The 22,305-nt window shown below is 40.9% G+C and overlaps 1 protein-coding gene across 1 annotated transcript in view; it reads left to right on the forward strand.

Moving 5' to 3' along the window:
- Window positions 1–459, forward strand: part of LOC126263363 (uncharacterized) — a 146,078-nt gene extending 145,619 nt beyond the window's left edge. Inside the window, exon 5 of the mRNA XM_049960453.1 lies at window positions 296–459. Coding sequence (XP_049816410.1) covers window positions 296–459 — 164 coding nt within the window. The remainder of the gene's footprint in view (window positions 1–295) is intronic.
- The last annotated feature ends 21,846 nt before the right edge of the window (window positions 460–22,305 follow it).

Below are 22,305 nucleotides of genomic sequence, written 5' to 3' on the forward strand. Positions count from 1 at the left end.
CTGATGACCTCAGATGTTAAGTCCCATAGTGCTCAGAGCCATTTGAACCATTTTAATTTTGACCTCCTATCTCAAACGCACGAGAGGAAGGGGGAGGGGGGGGGGGGGGAGTGGACACCATCAACTTTTTTCCTGCTTCGGAAATTCCGTAGATCCGGGGCTGCTAATTTTATTTGTTAACGCAGTGTTTTTGTCCAATAGAGTAGCACTAAGCTCTAACGTGGTAAATATTTTCTAAATACGCCTTTGACTTACACTGTGACAAGCTATTGTGCAGTAACGGTGTCTGTTGCAGAACGGAACTCGGCGCTGCAGGAGGCGGAAGGCAGCCGCAGCGGAGGCGGCGCCGGGGGCGCTGGGGGCGGCCAGTGGTCGCGCAAGCGGCGCCGCCGCTCCTCCAGCCTCTACAAGAACGTCGGCTCGTTGTGCTGCCTCTGCAGCCGACCCAACTACCTGTGACTGGCGCTGCCCCAGCCTCCACAAGAACGCCAGTCCCTCTCCGCAACCGACCCAACTACCTAATACTGCCGCTTCTGCAACCTCTACCACCGGGTCCGGCTGCCATTGCTGCACCGGCCGTGACCTCACCGACGGGACGCCACCTGATGACTGCGCAACAGTTGATACACTACTGTGTTCACCCTTGCGGCGAAGGGATGTAGCAGACTGTGCGGTCTATGTCGTCAAATACTTCACCATCATTTACACAAATCTGAGGGGTGCATCCCCTTACTAGGAGCACAGTAATTACTTCTTGTAGTCAACAGCACTGTTCTCGCATCCCAATCAATTAGCACGTGCCGGTCTGAGTTGGAATGCTAACTACGCACGGTGGAAAAAGAGCAGTGGCCTTCAAAACTACCGAGAGATAGACATTCCGAAAAGAACACTGTTAGGAGGCGATTAAACTGAGACCGCATCCATATAGCTGCCGCTACGTATGTGCAGCTCTTTCCCGAATGCAACTTAAGAGAATCTGTGGCTTCATCAATGGTAAAAAGCAGTAGCATCACTGACCAGACGTACTCGTTAAAACTTCGTTCAGCGCCCTGAGCAAAATTCTCACAGTCGCCTATTATCTTTGCAGGCGTCAGGGGAACAATAATGTTACCGACCGTCGAATTGACGAAAGTTTTAACGCTGGACGTAATGTCAGCGATGGTCACATGAGAGGTAGATGCCCTTTCTCACAGCACTACATAGTTAAATGATGAAGTGTACTGCATTCGTATACAAAAACAAAGTTCATATGATAGAATTAATCCTTGTACAGTAGCCACTGAAAACTTGAAATTAGCAAAAATCGTCAATTACTCGACAAATCTCCTCAGCTAACACTCCCTACGTGATCACCCACATACCGTTCAGATGTAACAGTCTGATGGACAGATAATGGACTCGTCCACAACTTTAGACTTGCAGCTTTCTAGTGTGACAACACCAATAATCTAAGGAGACACTCTCAGCGTTTCCACAGACTCAGAACCACACGAGCAGGACCATTTGTGTAGTAAACATTCGAAGCTTGTAAAGGCAGTGGCGATATTTCCGCCGTTAGTGTAGAACCTTGCACGTAAATTCCGATCCACGATACCTCATAACACAGCAATGAACCTATCCCCATCTTAATGAATCAACTCATCTTACCAAATCTGTAGCACCTGTTGAAGAAAACGCGTGTGAATATGGGCACATTAGACATCGTGTACAGATAACGATGTGTCTCGAGCTCTGCTTCTGCTTCGTGTACAGTGAGCTGGGAAGATACACCGTGTCTTAACTAAGGCCTCATTCGTTACAGCAAATGCACCAGTGCAAGAGGTAAACCTACGATGAAGTTCTATACCCTCGCTCGTTTGTGCTCCTCTCCTAATTCCTACGTAGCGTATTAGTACAAGCATTTAAAGACAGCTGACTACGTTTAGGCAACTGCCTGTAACATTAGGAATATCATTCCCTTTCTCCATGTTTACAAGGAACGCACTTGTTTGTGCGTCGTCTACAGTTCAGTAGATATTGCATTTTCTAAATAATCCGTATCCTCGAACAGATTTTACCAAGCAGCAGTTTGCAGCTACTATTTATGAAGGTATTTTTTGGAAATTTTGGAGAGATTAAAAAAGAAAAGACGTTTTATTGCCAAAGTTATATTTAGAGGAAATATCGTCTTGTTAGGTTTGTAGCACATGTTGGTATTTTTCAGAACGTTTACGACGATGTTGACCGAGTCCACTTCACAAAAATTCTCCTTCTTTTCCGTATAAGTATCAAATAAGTATTGTTTGCAACAAATACTAAATGAAATAGGAAAAATGATATCTCTGTAAAATCGGCGCGTTTGTCACCCTTACTTACGGGTAAATCATAGATAATACAAGTTTCTGGAAGTTTTGAAAGAATGTAAAAATCAGCTGTGTTGCTGGATACTTGGTCAACAAATATTGTATTATAGATGATTATTCTACTGTATTATACTCATAGCTGTAGAGCCCCGAATATTTTCGGGCTTAAAGGAAAAAGCAATACTTAATGATATACATATATAAATCTAACTTTGGGGAGTATTTTTTAAGCATGCCGTTTTAATATAATTACTATTGCTATAATACATATACAAATACACACACCAATAGAGTACTCCGCTATTGTCCGTAGCTCCGATGGTCAGTATCAAGGAGATGACGTCTCTATATCCTTCACCTGAGCCTCGTGCTCCACCTTCCAACTTGTGACACGTTACGTGTCCTGGCGAGTACTCTTAACGACTCCACTTTATCGATTAAGCGGACCAATGTTTGACATAGCCACCAAGCAGGTATTGATAGTCTTTAGCATGAACGGACGCCAGCGATGTTATTGACTGAAAAGCAACAACGGCGGCAGACAGAATACAAGAGCTTGTACTGAGTGGGAAGTCGTTTCCTGTCGAACGGCATTCGATACGGCACTAATTCGGCAAGATAGGATGAAGGACTATGAAACTACTAACTGTAGGTTTTAATACCAGGTTTATATTTACTCGGTTCATCTAGCGCCCTCGATAATCCATGACAGTTATTCGAATCTTTCTCTTCCGCTACAATGTCCCTTTCATTCATTTTCGTAGATGCCAGTAGCAAACGACGGATAATAGTTCATTCTGTTATTTCTCCCCACCCCCCCCCCACCCCCCCATACCAATTACTTGCACAAATCGAGCACAGGAAAAATGTTTGTATCTGTGTCGCAACCCCTTTTACCTTCATCTTCACATCCAACAAGGATCTGTACACTTGAGATGCCAGAATCGTTTTACAGCGTTAAATATTCGTATTCTGAAATTCGACAGTATCGCTTCGTCAAAAGAAAGTAACTTTTATTCTCATATTGACTGAACCGGTGAGCTACAAATTCAGTAACACGTCTTAAATCTTCCCTTTAATCCGAACTGTAGAGGGTCCCACACGCTCGTGGCGTATTAAACAATAAGTTGCACAAGGATCTTGTAACGGTCTCTTTGTACCTCTCACTATACGTTCCCAATAAGTCGGCCTTGTTCACTTATTTTGTAAGTTCGTCCTTCACGTAGCTTCGTAACGGCATCCTTAGATAGTTAACGTTTGTGGTTGAGCCCAGGATAAATCGCTAACGCGCACCCAAAAGCTACCTGAAAGTTTCCTATTTAAGCCCATTATTTTGCTTCTGCTCACATTCAATGTAAGCTGAAATTCGTAACCCGATTTTGATATTCGGCCAAATCGTTCTGATTTTCCTGTCGCTGTAATAGCATGGAACTTTCCTGCAAACAACTTCGTTCTCATTAGTTACGCTTAATGCACAACTCATCCCGACCAAAAGTTTGTTTATATGTTCCGAGAGTAAGAGCCACCTCAGTCGTCATCTCGGGTACTTTTGGAAACCTCAGCGTATTTTCTGGTAACTTTTTCATTTTTATTTCTTTAACTAATCTGTAAAGGCCTTTCCGTTTCTTTATTTCTCTGTCCTCTTAAACTTTTGAGTTATTTGCAACTACTTTTTATGGCATCCTGGTTCCTACAGCCGCCCATTTTTCACTTTCATAGTGTTATGGTACAAGCGTAGAGTTAGAGGCGCTTCATTTGTCGGCTGAGAACCAATATATGAGACTAGTATCTCTGGCAGCAAACGGCACTCTTCGCTTGTGTCTTCCTTGCTCCGATGAACAAGTGTCATGTTCCCTTCCACATATCATATTTCAGTCCTTCCCGTATTCTGATATTCCAGAATTGGAATTGGCTATTGACTCACCATCGCTTTCGTCTTTCCGAATGAAGTGATAATCAGACAATCTACTCATTAGGAATTCCTATTTCTTCATCATTTCGTACTTGTTCCTCACATTTACTCTAGTTTTGACTGCTCTTTTAGCATATAATCGCTTGCTTTCGTGAGTGAAATCCAGTGCCTTAAAAAGCTTTGCCCAAGTCATAGGTACAATTTTACACTTCATTAGACTACACCGCTGTCATAGAACTAAGCAACTTTTATTAAAATGCCCTTTGATTACCAACACAGTCCACTAAACAGTAGAGCTAAAGTGCAACAGTCTTCATCTGAGTTACCTTTGAGGGCTTTCCACTTTAATAAAGCAGAAAAGAAACAATAACGACTGCTCTGAAAAGAAATGTTAGCGACGCCATGAGGACCTGTTTATCATCTTTGATTAAACTGAGTGAGACACACACACACACACACACAAACACACACACACACGCACACACACAAACACACACACACACACACACACACACACACACACACACACACACACACACACACACTACAACATTTACTCCCCAGGCGTTTATAGTATCTTCGAGAAAAAATTGGCTGGAACTCTTCCCCTCAGAATCGATAATCTCCATCATGCCTAAAGCAGCAAAGTGAGGAATAATTCAAAATGACTGAGTGAAGAGATGAAAAGCCACTGCTCGCGTGACAGTTTGTAACTAACAATAATGACTAGTAATTAACAACGCCCATTATGAAAGTAATTGACAATATTGGTCGTATAACGAGCTGGATGCAATGTAATTTATATACCATGGATTGGAGCAAATGTGTTTACAAAGCAAAACATCCTGAAATTCATCACATAATTAAAACACAACAATTCTGATTTATTGGTTGTCAATTTTGCAGTGCCATCTAGAAACTGAAATTACAAGTCAACGTTAGAGGCATTCATTTCATTTAGTTCACTAAAAATCTTAATTCCATTCTATCTTTCCAGAGTATCGAAAGTTTTCTACGAAATATTTAAATACACTGCCTTCTAAAATGGAACGTATTTATGTGAAGAGTAGTATCTTTTTGAAAAATACTCATTTACAGGAAAGACATCTGTCCTGGAAAAGCGAAAGAACGAACGATTTACCGATACATTGAGTGAATACGTAAGATAATGTTGGTACAACATCAGTGCTTGGAAAACTGGTATGCCAGACAATATGTGCTCCTACACTTGTGGTGCTGAGAAGGTCCTAAAGCATTGCACGCATTCAATATTCAGGGAAAACTTAACATCTCGGTGATGGATAAATAGTTCACTTTGACGCAGCAGGAGACCTAAAAGAAGAAAAGGTATAATTTAAATTGATTGGCCTTATCTGATTACCTAAGATCTGTGGCTTTTATAAGCAGAGGTAACAGTGGAGTCTCAGTGTCAATAGGACAAATATAGAAATTATAGTCAGTTAGTGATTATAATCATGAACTCGAATGCTATTGGCAGTTTAAAGTAGAAACGTAAAATCATTTCACGCCCGCATTTTCGTATCAAACTATGACACTATAATGATTTTATGCAATGTTAAGGGCTGTGGCATACAATAAGTGATCAGGATTATAACATTCGATATGACACTGCAAGTATCTCTGTTAAATGCAACATTTTAAGTCCTATAATTCTGATATCATCTCACCCCCAATGGCAACTGATAATGTCACGAACTAGAGGTTCGTGATAAAATCTGCCTACTGCATAATAAGAGCTAGTCCTCCGACTTACGACTGTACAACTGAGAGAAGTAGTAGACAGATTTCATCATCAACCCCTGATTTCTAGAATACTCTCCACTTTTTAGTACAAACATTAGTAGTAAATTATTGCATTACTTACACACAAGAGCGACGATTTACCATTCTTCCTGGACGTACTTCAGGCATCAAGCAGCTGATAACTCGCATTTAAATCTGCTTGAAGCTGTCGCTGAATAATACAGCAACATCCATGCAGCAAGTCGCATAGTTTCTAGCAGCGACAGCGCACAGAGCTGGCGCTCGCACAGTGAAAGGCAGAACCAGGTCGCGGATGGCAGCTGGTCACGTCGCATCGCGCCCTCATTCAAGCGCGCCTCATATCGACAGCGGATTACAGCTGCGTGCTATAATGAACGCATATCAGCCCATTCGGTAGCGCCCATCGGATGGTGGGCCAATCCGAAGCGCAGGGTTTGTATATTGTGCTATGAAGAAATGTTTTGAACTGTTAGTATTTACTTGGCACGTAGAAAAACCTCACAGGACAAGTGAACTCTCCGCAAGTTGGATTTATGGCCTTGTTGAGTGAGGTGTTAAGACTTTATTTTCATCGACAGCAAGCATAGGTAATATCACAACTCTAGGTCCGACTGCAGCCAAATAATGGATGACGCTTAGTCGTCAATTCGTTCGCGAGATCTTGAAGTCGTACGCTCACAGGGAATGAAACTTCATGGACTATGGATTGCTTTGCCACCGATGAACAGAATGTATGCAATGTTTCCCTACCCAGAGTTAGTCCTTAGTTCTATGGCGATGACATATAATAGATGTAACAAGTACTTTTTGGTCCTGAATAATCTCAAGGACCTGCTACAGTTGACCTGCTACAGTTGCCAGATGTAGTTCGTTACATTGTTTCTCGCGTTCGCTTCCTAACGGTCTCTTCAGTTTGTTTTCTTTTCCCTCAGGTGTTATATTTACTTATTTACAAAATTATACTAACCGAGGTTATCTTGGCCTCACATTCGCGATACATGTACTTGAATAGATCTATAAATTTTGAGATGCTATCGACAAACATGTGAGTAATTTTTAGCACATAAGTACTTTCTGGAAATTCAAGACATTCCTCACCCTCCTTTCCTCCTCTAACTTCTTCAGGTCTCTTATCTCTAGGAGGCTTTTGTGATCATTGCATACTTCAGTTGTACATTGGCGATAACTCTAGATGTTCTTTACCTAAAATACAATTGTCTTTTGACTTGCTTCTCTCACAAATATCTGAAAATAATATTTGATTATTACAGAACGGAGTTTCACCTCCGTTGAACAACACTTACTTTCAACTTCCTCGCTGAAACATCTTTCAGCACATCATCAACAAGTCCTTATTTTTATAACATACCTTAATTACTGGTTCGTAGACCATTCATTTGTTCCGGTTAGGAAAACTGTTAACTTTTTAATTGATATTATTCTCCACATGCTCATGTTTATCTCGTGAATTCAGGAACTTGGAAATACTGCAAACTTCATAATTATCTCAACAGCACTCGTCAGCGTTACGCAACGGGTTCACGAAGAGTATCATGCATAACTGCGTTCGTGGAGATGTAGCACCTGCTCCGTTCACATCCGCCGTCTGCCATCATGGTGTGGGTCTGAAGATGATCTTAAACAGGCCGAAACCGGCAACCTTACATGAAAAAAGTTTATTACGGTTGTGAGTGTTTATATTCAGTTTTAGATAGTAAATAAACGGCTGTACTCCAAAGAGACATGTTCTCAAAAATTACTAATATAATGTATCTTCGTGCAACACGAGTGCCTGCAGGTGTGGTGCAAGGAGAAACCTTGGTTTCATACATGTAGTGCTCAACAATAACGAAAGACGTTAAGGATTAACGTGTCCAGCATTTTCAGTTTTCTGTGTTCATTTGAGGAACTCGTTATTCGGATAACGACTTCGGAGAATAGCCACAACAGACCACCCAACCAAAACTGTTGAATGTTCCACCAACAATTAGATTGTTAACTAACATACCTCATAAAAATGAGCTCTCTGATGATGACGCAAACTGTCAGGTATGGACATAAAGGAGAGTTCCTGTTTGACGAAGTAAGCTGTTTACATCTTTTTGTCGACCCTCATAGCTTCTTTTGCTTCATTTGTTTAGGAACATCTTAGCTGTAATCGTGATATGTGAATAACATGATGGTAATACCACAGTTCAATGACAGCATCGATAAATCACAGACATCCCTAAGACGATGAAGATCGAAGAACATGTAACATACCAGAATTTTGTTCCTCTGATACAAAACTGATACAAAGCTTTCATTACCGATTACAGTAGTAGTGTTCTTTCTAAGAGTCTTCGCATTGATTCACCGTACAGTGTATGATTAAGACATTATACTACAAAGGGAAGTTATTTAAGTTACCAGTGATATTGCTTTTACTAGTTTCCATCACCTTCTTTTCTCTCAGTTTATCCTATAATTAATGGAAGTTTACTTCGTATGGTTGTCTTTTTTGGCACTACTTCCTTATTAAATTAGTTAGACTAATGCTGTTGGTATATCATTTAGATCACTTTGAATGATTTGGAATTTATTTGATAGCATTCGGCACTTGAATGAGACTTTCGAAGTCCGTTTCTTCGCTGTTTTACAAATGTAAAATTGAAGCTTTGTTGGTAGAATACTGAGTGCGCATTTAAGTAATTTTTCTAGTAGCATCGCAGTGAAAGTAGTCTTCTAAAAAGGCGCACAAATTTTTAAATTTGTTCACAAGGCAGTATTGGTGTTTTGTAAGGGTTTCTCATTTGCAAAGAGAAGCACAGTTGTTTTAAGCAGTCTTTTCACTGTCTCTGCTTATGCATGTTTCACAGTCTGACAAAACGAGTATGCGTAGCACACACGGCGCTTTCCAATGCTGACATTTCGCAGCGGAGAACTTCAGTCATAAAAGTTACTGCTTTATGGTTTGTGTTTATCACAACCAATAGCTGCTTTAAAGTGGGGCAAAATACATTTGCTCCTGTTCTTAACAAATTGCACTGCAGTAGCCAAGATGAAGGCCAAGCCGACAGATCTTCTTTGAAGAGCTTACAACCTATTCGGTGCGGTGATTATGGTGTGGAAAAATCCGTGCAGGAAAAGCGGTGACATATTTTCCCATTGGAATTAATGGAGTTTTATTCTCTCGATTCAGCAACTACAATTTATTTTTCTTACGTTTTGTGGATATGACCGTGACAGCCACAGAAAACTCGCACGAAATCCCTGGATTGTAAAGCTACTTACGTAGTAATCTTAATATTGCTGCAACAAAAATTATCACTGTCAAATATTCAGGTGACGTGTGTGTGTGTGTGTGTGTGTGTGTGTGTGTGTGTGTGTGAGAGAGAGAGAGAGAGAGAGAGAGAGAGAGAGAGAGTGGTGGGAGAAGAGGAGAAGGGGGGGGGGGAGGCTGACGGGAGGGTACCGAGAGATCGGGATGCGTTCGAGTGTGTACAGCCTTGAGTACTATCGTTTAATTTGTTGTGAAGCCCTCCAGCAATTAACATGTCAGACAATTTAGTTGCAACACGGTCCACAGCAGTGATAAACTTCTTGGTAGAAATAAGAGTCCTAAATTGGCTGTTTTTCATCGTTATTTAATTTTTATTTGGTGTACTGACGTCCGGCTGTGTTGCCATTTTCCAGCAACTGCATACATGTCAGAAGAAATGTAATTAGAATAAAAATTAAAAATTCTGTACGTGATCTTACTTGATTTTTATTGTTCTATGTAGTGCATAACGGTTACAAAATATCGTATTATTAGAACTACATATATTTCGATGGCATTAGTCACGACCCTTCTACACAAGAAAGAAAATAATCCTCCTTCTTTCCCTTCCCAACGTTATGTTAATATCTTAGATGACACTGGTCACACATTGAGCGTACCTGTCCACAGAAGTTTCTCTTTGACTTGTTTGCCACAAGGAACTGCTGCACACTGTTCAGTGCTTCCACGCAGTAGTCAATGCTTGGCTCTGTGTTGCTATTTGTATCATGACTACAGCTTTCAGGTCCGGTAACGTAGTTAACAATTGTATTATATCATGTTATCAACTACCGCCTACTTTCTGTTTTTACCTGTACGTACATACTGGTTGCTTTGTATTATACTTTATTATAATGTATCAGGCCAGCCATCGACTACAAATGAGATTATAGGACTGCAAGCCAAACCATATTTAGTTAATGGGTTAAACATTGTTATTGCTCTTTTTATTCTGTTTTTAATCTTGTTTTATTGTGGTGGCTATAGCCAAAGGTTGCTTTCTTGAGTATATTGTAATTGCGTCTTTCTGATTTGTACGCAGTAGTTCGAAAATGGCTACACAGCCGAAATGTAGGACTACACAAAATGAAAGTAAAATGGAAATAAAAGCCGCCAAAACAGGAGAATTATTTGTGTTTAAAAATGTTTAATGTTGAAAAATTATTAATAGTTACGTAAGTTTTCTGAGTAGGAACGGATGGGAGTCTCATATTTTCCAAAAGAACATACAAAGTCAACGGAAGAGGAGCTGTTAACTTTGACATTTTAAAAATTATAACGTCACCCTTGATCCCAATATTTTTGTTAATATATCACACATTACTAATTTAGATCCATTGACCATGATAAGAGCTGTCAAATTAAAGCAGTATTTGTTCTAGCATAATGAGTTAAAATAAAAAACGAACAGGAGGAACATAGAAGCGAACAGCACATATCATACTAACACGATGTCAAGCGTCTGAAACAGCTTATCTCGTGATCTTAAGTTTCAGGTGATCGCTGTCAAGTGCTAACGTTTTATTTGCTACGCCCTGTATTACAGCGCATCTCGATGAGTGGGTGAATGGCGTTTGAGTGCTGTAGGGGTTCAGTATATTGATTGCAAAATTATGAATTAATCAACCTGTGACGTCAATCATCTTGACTTCCAGAGATTAAACTAACTGCCATTCCCGTCTTCAAAAGTTACTGTTGAGCCCATCTATTTTTGGTCCTAAAATGGTTTCTTCTTGCTTTCGGCCTGTATAGCTTCAGTTGTTTGGTCGGCATTTCTTCTGGCATTCTGCTTACATGCTGATTCCACCTGATTCTCTATTTATCTCTTGTGTTGTTTATCCCGTCAGTATTCAGTTCTTCCCTAATTGTTTCACTACAGCACAGCAGAGACGTCACAGCCATAGTTGTATAAAACTTTATTTTTGTTTCTTTTCTGACGTCACTCTATAAGGTTCTGATAAGAGTACCACACATGTTCTGAAACTGGTGAAGCATGTTGTTTGTATCTCTGCTACGCTGATAAGTAATTAGGTTACTTAAATAATTATAACTGTTAAATTGGTCACTTATTTTGTTATTGATAACAATTATTGATCTGACTGGCTCAGCTACATTAAATGCCGTTACCTTAGTTTTCTTCATTGAGATTTGCATGTTGTATTGTTTGCCCAGGAGATGCAACTTATGTACCGCATAAACAAGTGTCGTAATAATGATATCCATATTGAATCACATGAGGTTACAACCAATGACCCGCCTTGGTAACCGCGTGCGTTAGCATGCCGCTTCCGGGCTTCGGGGAGGTTCGCCAGCCTCGGATCGAATTAACGATGAGGGCTGGTGTGCCAGCCAGCTTGGATGTGGATAGGTGAATACAGGGCTGGCACCCATACCCGCCTCAGTTCCTCGATTCGGAAACGTTTCGAAAACATTCACACACTTTCAGATAAGATAACACTAAACGCAGACAAATGGAGTGTACCAATCTGGGCTGGGAGAGAGAGAGAGAGAGAGAGGGGGGGGGGTGGAGTGGCGGCGACAGGAAGGGCACTTGACCACCATTTGCCACTAACGCTGCCAAGTCCAGATTAACATGTAGAACCCCATGCATATAAGGGACAAGGCCAGGAAAAAGAATATGTTGCAATAGTTTCCCCAGCCACGAATTTACAAACTCCGCAAAAATAAATCAAATAACTACCAATGAAAAATCAGTCTAAGGCTACAGCAGAAATAAATTATTTTATAGAACAGTAATACATACATATTAGTCATGAGAATAAAGTGAAATAGTGGTTGGAACGCAAAGAAGTTCTAAAATCTTCATCTAAAGATTGTAGTAAAATCATAACTAAGATGCCGGTGCATTTAAAACCTAACAACAAATAAGATACTATTTTAATAATACACCGGTATTATGAATGCCGTTTCAGCACGACACTGTATTTCTAACAAGTCGGAGACACTTGCCCTCTGCGACTTTCTCATCTGTCACAGGATTTTAAGTTCAGTGGCCGGGCATCAGTTTCCTAAACCAGTAAAAAGCAATTCTCAAAAACTTCGAAAAATCGCTTTTCAAAATTTGTTTTCAGACCGTTCGTAACTACAAAATGTTTCCATCGTGGAGACATAGTAGCTGATAGCTGATTGCGTAGTGTGAAAGATTTGTGTAGCCGGTAGAGTCAAGCTGGTACCAACTTTTTTTCTTTTATTTAAATTATAGATTTATGAACATATATTGGATCATTACTTTTAACAAAAATTACATCTTTCTATTTTATTTACAACTCATATCAAAAACATGAGGAGACGCGCCAAGTGACTTACTACGAAGTGAAAAAGTTATTAACAGCAATAACAGTATTCGGTCTGTAGACATAAATTATTTTACATTTGATGTTTCCATTGTTGTGCCACATTTAAACTTATTGTGGGTACTCGCTTCTCATGCGATTAGCAATTAAAAATAGATGTTATTTGTATTAGAAAATTATTGTTCACATTTCTTAAATAACATTTTCATTCGTTAATAGATCTGAAATATAATTAAAATTAAAACAATTGTTACCAACGAGAACTAACTATTTTATGATTATTAATCTTTTACACTACGTGCTGTGATAGCGGCAACTATGTTAATTCCCCTGAAATGCTGTGCTGGTAACAGCGATCTGAAATCTGACTTTCGAAGGCGATTTTTTCGAGTATATATATATATATATATATATATATATATATATATATATATATATATATATAATTGCGCCGCATTGCTTTAGGAAATTGACGTCAGGGCAATGATCTCCAAATATTACAAACACGAAGAAAATCGATGGGGGGTCGGTAAGGTCGCCTGGCTAGCCAGATTGAAAACATGCGGTTTCCGGGGCCAGTGAAGGGTCGGGGTGAATCACTTAGCGCGGCTTCTCCACCTCTACGCCGCGCTCATACATAGGGAAGAGTCGGCGCCGGAGCCGGCGAAGGCGCGGTGTGCCTGCAGGAGGTACGGGCCGCCCTTTGAGCAGCCACTCACACAGCAAAGGAGCGTCGAGTGCGCTCCGTGACAGCCAGCACCGACTCAGCTTCACGGGCAAAAACTTCGCAGCTGGGACGTGTCTTCATATGTAGGGTGATACTCATTAACGTTTAAAAACCTCTGAAGCGACGTAAATGGCGCTGAGACAAGTTATTTGAGGCATATGGGGCCGCAGATGACCTCAAAAAGTGGGTGAGAAATGTTGAACACGTGACGTAAGCAGATGACGTACCTCGTCGCACGTGCAGCGGTTGAGCCTGTCGGTCTGCCATAACTGATCACCGCAGCCGAAGTGCAGGTCGGTGTGGCTCTGTGCTCACGTGCGCGACTCCAGTGCGTGCGTCTCGGGGTTCGAGTATTGCGCCTGGCAGGCAGTATGTTAGTACATTATGCGTTTACGTCAAGGTAAGATTTTTTTTATTTTATTTACTGGTTCATGTCTCTGCTGGTTTGTCGCAAAGTGCAGTACAACAAAAACCTACCGTATTGCGTCTCAAGTAAAGGCGTATAAGCTTCCGAACTGCATTGTTACCACTAAATGACATATGTTTTTTTTTACTAAATAATCTCTCAAAACAAAAGAAGAACCGACGCAAGAAACACTAAATTAGAACAGCTCTTCCGTGGTTACACCGAGGAGAATAATTTTGTAACTTCTATATCCATAAGAGATTACATTTACAAAAAGCGTTCGAAATTTACACCGTTAGTCCGAATTCAAGTACTGCATCGCTCAATCACCCCTTCACACCCAAGGCGAACCGCTGCACGTGCGGTAAGTTACGTCATCTGCTGACGTCACATCTTCAACATTTCTCATCCACTTTTGTGGTATTTGCCGACACTTGCGGTCCCATGTGTCTTATATTAAATTACTCCGTGTCATCTAAGTCTCTTTGGGGTTTTTAAGTGTTAGTAATAATCACTCTGTACAATTTCATAGAGCACACGGAACATGTGTACATTACTATCCAGCACGGATGAAACCGTAACAACCGGCAAAGAAAGCTCCCTGCCGGTAAGAAATGCGCAAAGTATAGAGAGTAGACTGCTGGCGTAATTTACTCTAACAAATTATAGAAACGCATGGTCAACAATTTGAAAAGAACCTTTTATCGAATATTGCATCAACGAAACCCCAATTGTTCAATAAAACTTTACGCTCTACTTGCAACTAGATGGTTGTTGCAGTGGCCTTCATCCCGTACTGTGCTTATCCTGTGCAACGCTCTATCCCGCCGTAACTAATGCAACCCACATCCGTTTCCTAGCCTCGATTTCCGACCACATTGTTTGCCCCATACTTCCCTCCACTACCAGATCAACTGTTTCTTAAAGCCTCAGCACGAGTCCTACCAACAGATTCCTTCTTTTAGTGAAGTTTTGCTCTGAATTCTTTTGATCTCCACTTGCTCACAGTTACTCGATTTACACAACCATTCTTCAGTTTTCCTATTTCTATTCAGTTCTTGTCTGAATTGTTTATCGTCCATTTTTCACTTCCCCATAAGGTTAGACAATCAGAAAAGGCATTCAAATATTTAAACTCATATTGTACTCGTATGTCAACAAAATTCCGTTTTCTCCGACGGCATTGTCCTCGGTAGCCCCTACCCAGAGATGCGAATGGGACGCACTTCATCTCCGGAGTATTCTACCCATGGCCATGCAGCCATTATCAGTCCATATAGTACAGTAGTACGTCATCGGGAAATATAACGGCTGTAGTTTCCCCTTGTTTTTAACCGTTCGCAATAACATCATAGTAAGGCCACACTGATCGCTATTCAAGGACCAGCTCAGTCACTCCTCCATACAGATGCCCCTGCAACTATTGAAAAGTTTTCTAGCCCTCTTTACGATCTATATGTTAATCTGGCCTTTCCACAGGTACCCATCCGTTCCCGTTACATCTACGGTATCACTTTTTGTACCGTTGAAACATGCCGCAAAAAGGCCCATGCTCGCAGGAGATAAAATAAATATACATCACCAAAATTTAGGCACCAGATGAGTGAGACAGGGATATAAGGTAATAAGTATCACCAAATATAAATGAAAGCTTCTAGGCGTTACCGTGAAAGTTTTAGAAGGAAAGGGGTCTTAAGTTCAGCTTTGCCTTGCTCCTAGGTTATGGGCCTTTAGGAAGATCACACTCTCCCTCTTTCATCTGCATATTCACTCATACCAACAGTCACGATGTTACACTGGACAAGAAACTATCACAGGCATTCAAAGGGCAGACACTGTAAGCTGATAATTCGTGAAGCAGACAGCAGAAGCAAGTGGCAAGCCACATCCATTTTATTATGCCTAACATAGTAATTCGAAATTATTGTAATGTTCGGAAAACATGAAAACAGTAAGGCTGTCCTCGTAAAATATTGTACTTTCATTCATTTGTGCATTTTATGTTTTTCTAGAATGATCGTAGTTCATTTACTAATATGGTTGGCTTAGGGCTCTTAGCCGCATACGTACGAAATGATTCGCTGCGTAATGCGAGGTTCCGATTTGTAGAAGCATCTCATGAACGTACACCTGACAGTCTCTACTTCAAATTAATCACTTAGACTTAAATTTCAAACTGGAGGTTCATTTGAGTAAGAGAGACATAAATACACCATACATTCTTGCTTTTATTAAAGATCCTGAAGCGCCTCTTCAGCCTATATCCATTGCGACAACGACATTCTCAAATTATTCGAGTGTGATGCTGTTTTTCTATATACTGTGAAATATTATTGCACATAAAATTAATGAAATCCGTACTATTACCGATCGTTATAGTTACTATGCTTAATTTGCATCTGTCCGCTTACATAAATAAAGACAAGCCGAAGCAGAAGCCTTATATCGACAACGAGGCTTCGCGGCTGTCTACTGCAGCTCCGGCACTAAGCCAGTGTAGTCAGACATTTTGATCCTTCTACAAATTAGGCCGATAGCCTACAAAAGTGAGCGAGAAATGTTGTATGTCGAAGACTGCAAACCAGTCGTGGTGCGAGCATTATGTCTTACACCCATATACTGGGAAGAGAGAAACATTTTTCGGCCGATATAGGAATACGCCTGTTTTCGAGGTTCGTCAGTTTTCAGTCACGGTAATATGAGAGGCGTTTCATTAGGGGTGCATTGTGACATTGTAGAAAGTGCTCCCTCAGACTGCTGTTTCTTACTTTGTTGTGGTCTTCATCGCTCTGCTTATTTGATTCCTTGGAGCAGATAGTATGAATCTCTATGGATAATAGCATCCTTTAGACATTAATATGATCAGTCAGCTTTCAGAGCTTTTCTAATGCAGCAGAACATGAACAATTGTTTTCGCTAATAAATGCGTCCATGCACTCATTTGTTTAACTTCTCATTGCTCCCTCTATAACACAAAATTTTGTAAAATTATTTGGCTACAGCCTGTTACTGTGCCATAGACTTTAGTTTATACCAGTACGCTTAAATATGATACGTAGTGTAAATGCTGCATCTGCTCGCCTCTTCACAATGTAGAGCTGTCAAATAAATATTGCGCCACTATGTTTGTTAGTGATTCCGAGTGGAAGCTTCTCAAGCAGATTCTCTCACGGAACACGGTACTTAAAAGTACTTTTCTTAGTGATTGACAAACTTTACGTAGTTCAGCAATTTAGATCATTCTGCATAATTTTATTCGTCGTTGTTGCTATTATCATCGTAGCTAACACGGTCCCTGTCTCGTTCTCCACTTTCTTCTCCTTTCCCATAGTCAGTGAGGCAGCTCTTGCATCACCCACTGTATGTAATACATCTTCCGTGTCGGTGGAACTCCTGCAGCCGGACTAACCATTAATGAGTGTGCGTTCTGTACATGGACATTTACTTCTTGTTGCTTCTGAACTTCAAATCTACCATCGAGATAAGATATGACATAAACGTCTAGAATGCATGTATATCGGATGGCATGATGGTAACGCAGTGTGAGCTATTGTATTCCACCGTACGTGAATTAATTTCGTGCACATTATCTCGTGCTCGTAGACATTGCTCTATAGGAACCCCCCCAATCACTGACGTTCAGATTATCACTTGCGTCCAACGTGACCCTATTGCTCACTAAATATGTGGTCGTTATTGCAATTGTACAACTAAGTTTAATAAGTGGCTAGCTGGTTTTACAATACTATAAATGTTACTGCTTTCTTTCGAAAATAATTTTTTTATTTCTTTCCAGAATTCCTGGTGTACAATGGTGGAATCCTTAAAGTCTGTTTCTCGCATCTACCTTTTATAGTCATCAGTCTTTCAATTGCTCTGGGGCATACACATTCACTGTATATTTCTAGATGTGTAATTTGTCTTTACTTGCAATTAAGATACGTTCTGTAATAATGAAATATTGAAAATGTTGCTGTACATCTGGTAGTAAAGGTGAGGAAGGAATGGTCAACGAACACATGTAAAATGAGAAAAAGAAAACCTTGAATACAACAGAGCAGATATGTAATATTTACTTGCAAATTTCTGCGAAGTCAACGCCCATAAAAAGCTTAGGCTCAGTACGACGCTGTTCTGTCTGCCGGCGCTGTTGCACGACCAGTCGTTAGGGCCCCGTCACTCGGTAACCTCAGACCTCACAATCTGACTGGCTCGGGCTACAGTGGTTTCCTACCGACGGCGCTGGTTTGTCAGCATATGCACAACGGGTCGCAAAAGACGATGCTCTGTATACAGTACGGAAGTGCGAAAGTTACGAAACACCTTGTAGCCCTGACAAACTTGCGCTGTTCGCTGAAGATATGCTTTCATTGGACCGACTGATGGCGGTAAGCTTCAGTCCTGTATATTACAGCCTCAATAATGACGACAAGTTCACTGTTACCATTTTTTCCTAAATAAATAGAACTTACGATATTTAAAAATGTGTTATCTTTTTTTTAACCTATTCTACGATGTGCCCTTTGATTTTCAGTAGTTTCAGAAGATGAAGAGACTTCAGTCTTCACTGCCAACGAACTTCGAACATGTGGAACTAAGGACAACGATAAGAGACTGGGGTAGGTATCTTCATGGGAACGTAACCCAGAAAGCAAACGGAAACAATTTGTTTGTGATAATAGCCTGTATTAAAGCACACGTGAGGTACCGGTACTGCAAGTGAAATTTACACATTACATCTCGCATTGTTCTGTAGCCCAAAAGCAACACTTGTGCGATAAGCATAAATACACAACGTTAGTTGCAATGATTGCTGGAAACTTGATATGTACCCTTCAGCAATAATCTTATTAAAATGTTCACTATAAATTATGCTTGGATGGAATTACAGGGTGTTACAAAAAAGGTACGGCCAAACTTTCAGGAAACATTCCTCACACACAAATAAAGAAAAGATGTTATGTGGACATGTGTCCGGAAACGCTTAATTTCCATGTTAGAGCTCATTTTAGTTTCGTCAGTATGTACTGTACCGGTACCAGTTGGCCCAATTGAAGGAAGGTAATGTTGACTTCGGTGCTTGTGTTGACATGCGACTCATTGCTCTACAGTACTAGCATCAAGCACATCAGTACGTAGCATCAACAGGTTAGTGTTCATCACGAACGTGGTTTTGCAGTCAGTGCAATGTTTACAAATGCGGAGTTGGCAGATGCCCATTTGATGTATGGATTAGGACGGGGCAATAGCCGTGGCGCGGTACGCTTGTATCGAGACAGATTTCCAGAACGAAGGTGTCCCGACAGGAAGACGTTCGAAGCAATTGATCGGCGTCTAAGGGAGCACGGAACATTCCAGCCCATGACTCGCGACTGGGGAAGACCTAGAACGACGAGGCCACATGCAAAGGACGAGGCAATTCTTCGTGCAGTTGACGATAACCCTAATGTCAGCGTCAGAGAAGTTGCTGCTGTACAAGGTAACGTTGACCACGTCACTGTATGGAGAGTGCTACGGGAGAACCAGTTGTTTCTGTACCATGTACAGCGTGTGCACGCACTATCAGCAGCTGATTGGCCTCCACGGGTACACTTCTGCGAATGGTTCATCCAACAATGTGTCAATCCTCATTTCAGTGCAAATGTTCTCTTTACGGATGAGGCTTCATTCCAGCGTGATCAAATTGTAAATTTTCACAATCAACATGTGTGGGCTGACGAGAATCCGCACGCAATTGTGCAATCACGTCATCAACACAGATTTTTTGTGAAAGTTTGGGCAGGCATTGTTGGTGATGTCTTGATTGGGCCCCATGTTCTTCCACCTACGCCCAATGGAACACGTTATCATGATTTCATACGGGATACTCTACCTGTGCTGCTAGAACATGTGCCTTTACAAGTACGACACAACATGTGGTTCATGCACGATGGAGCTCCTGCACATTTCAGTCGAAGTGTTCGTACGCTTCTCAACAACAGGTTCGGTGACCGATGGATTGGTAGAGGCGGACCAATTCCATGGCCTCCACGCTCTCCTGACCTCAACCCTCTTGACTTTCATTTATGGGGGCATTTGAAAGCTCTTTTCTACGCAACCCCGATACCAAATGTAGAGACTCTTCGTGCTCGTATTGTGGACGGCTGTGATACAATACGCCATTCTCCAGGCCTGCATCAGCGCATCAGGGATTCAATGCGACGGAAGGTGGATGCATGTAGCCTCGCTAACGGAGGACATTTTGAACATTTCCTGTAACAAAGTGTTTGAAGTCACGCTGGTACGTTCTGTTGCTGTGTGTTTCCATTCCATGATTAATGTGATTTGAAGAGAAGTAATAAAATTAGCTCTAACATGGAAAATAAGCGTTTCCGGACACATGTCCACATAACATATTTTCTTTCTTTGTGTGTGAGGAATGTTTCCTGACAGTTTGGCCGTACCTTTTCGTAACACCCTGTATAAATATTCAAAATCTATTCTCGTAGTAACTTTACACACACTGAATGCTAATTTATCTCTGCCCGTGTTGCGCTTTTCTGTCCAAAGACAGGTTCAATGCTATTCTAGTGTTTGCAAGGCGCTACATCTCCAAACAGTTACTACAACCTACATCCATTTGAACCTGCTAATTGTATACACCTCTTGGTCTCCAACTACAATTCTCGCTACACACACTTCCCCCCGATACCAAACTGATGTTTCCTTAGTGTCTTAGAAGGTGTGCTAATAAACGACCCTTGTTTAGTCAAGTTGTATCAAAAATTTCTTTTCTTCCCAATACTATTCAGTACCTCCTCATTAGCTGCCCTCTCCATCCAATTATTCTTTAACATTCTTCTGCAGCACCACGTTTCAAAGGCTTCTGTTCTTTTCTTTTCTGAACTGCTCATCGTCCACGTTTCACTTTCATACAAGGCACAATCCAGACAAATACCTTCAGAAGAGACTTTCTGAACTGACTGTTGCTTAATGCAATAACAACCGTCAGTTCTTCAAGTGCCTGAAATACGTTACGTAATAGTTTAAGAATGCTACCAAATTTTATATTTAAGAACAACCAAAACTAAATTTTAATGAGAACGACAGAACAAGGCTTCTAAAGAATCAGGATTACATTATAAGCATGGAAGTATTTTATGGAACAATGACCGATATATACATTTGTGAAGAATGTTTCATTGTTTACACTATTAGAACAACTAATGCCAATAATGAGGAAGAGAAAGTAAAATGGAAGAAGAGAACTCATTCATTCATAATTCTCCTGGGGACTTATATAATTTTTTCTTCCGGTATACTAAAGGTAAACAAGATATTATATCTAACAAGAAGGGGCAAACATCCGTTGAATCACGACGCATATTTTAGCTCATTTCATCGATTAGATTCAATATATAGTGCGTTATCAAAGATTTATACTGTGTTCAGTCTTTTTCCCTATTTCTTCCTCTGCTGCCTTTACTATTTCATCTTTGAAGACTATCTGTTCGTCTTCTGTTGGGTTACTGATCATTATTTCAGTAAATCGTTGCAGAATGCTCTCTTGGAAACTGTCAATAGCTTGTGGTTCTTTCAACTTATCCTGGTCCCATCTCAAAAATCTCGTATCTTTCTGCAATTTCTTCTGTTTTAATCTGCAGTTCACAACCAGTAAATTACGATCAGAGTCTATATCGGCCGCTGGAAGTGTTTTGCAATTTGAAATCCGGTTTCAGAATCTCTATGTTACTATTATGTAAATTATAAAATGTTATAGTGTCTCTAGGTCTCTTCGATTTATATAACCTTTTTTCAAAATTTTCAAACCAATTATTATCGATGATTAAATTATCTCATGCGCAAAATTCATTCAACCATCTTACTCTTTCGTTCCTTCCCCCCAGTCACCGAGTGAGGTGGCGCAGTGGTTAGCACACTGGACTCTCATTCGAAAGGACGATGGTTCAATTCCGCGTCCGGCCATCCTGATTTAGGTTTTCCGCAATTTCCCTAAATAGCTCCAGGCAAATTCCGGGATGGTTCCTTTGAAAGGGCACGGCTGACTTCCTTCCCCTCCTTCCTTCATCCGATGAGGGCGATGACCTCGCTGCCTGGTCTCCTCCCCCACAACAACCCAACCCAGCCCACGTTCTCGTACTATTTTTCATCTGCCGCCAGCGGTGGCCGAGCGGTTCTAGGTGCTTCAGTCCGGAACCGCGCGACTGCAACGGTTGCAGGTCCGAATCCTGCCTCGGGCATTGATGTGTGTGATGTCCATAGGTTAGTTAGGTTTAAGTAGTTCTAAGTTCTAGGGGACTGATGGATGACCTCAGATGTTAAGCCCCATAGTGCTCAGAGCCATTTGACTCTTTTTTTTTTCATCTCTTCCTTTTCCTGCTATCGAATTCCAGTCCTCCATCAAAATAAAATATTTGGCCCCCTGAGCTATCCGAATAACGTCGGTTACATCATTCAACACTCTTTCAATCTCTTCGTCATCTGAGTAGCTCGATGGCATATAAACTTGTACCATATG

The sequence above is a fragment of the Schistocerca nitens genome, chromosome 6 (assembly GCF_023898315.1).
Source record: "Schistocerca nitens isolate TAMUIC-IGC-003100 chromosome 6, iqSchNite1.1, whole genome shotgun sequence".
Lineage (NCBI taxonomy): Eukaryota > Metazoa > Arthropoda > Insecta > Orthoptera > Acrididae > Schistocerca > Schistocerca nitens.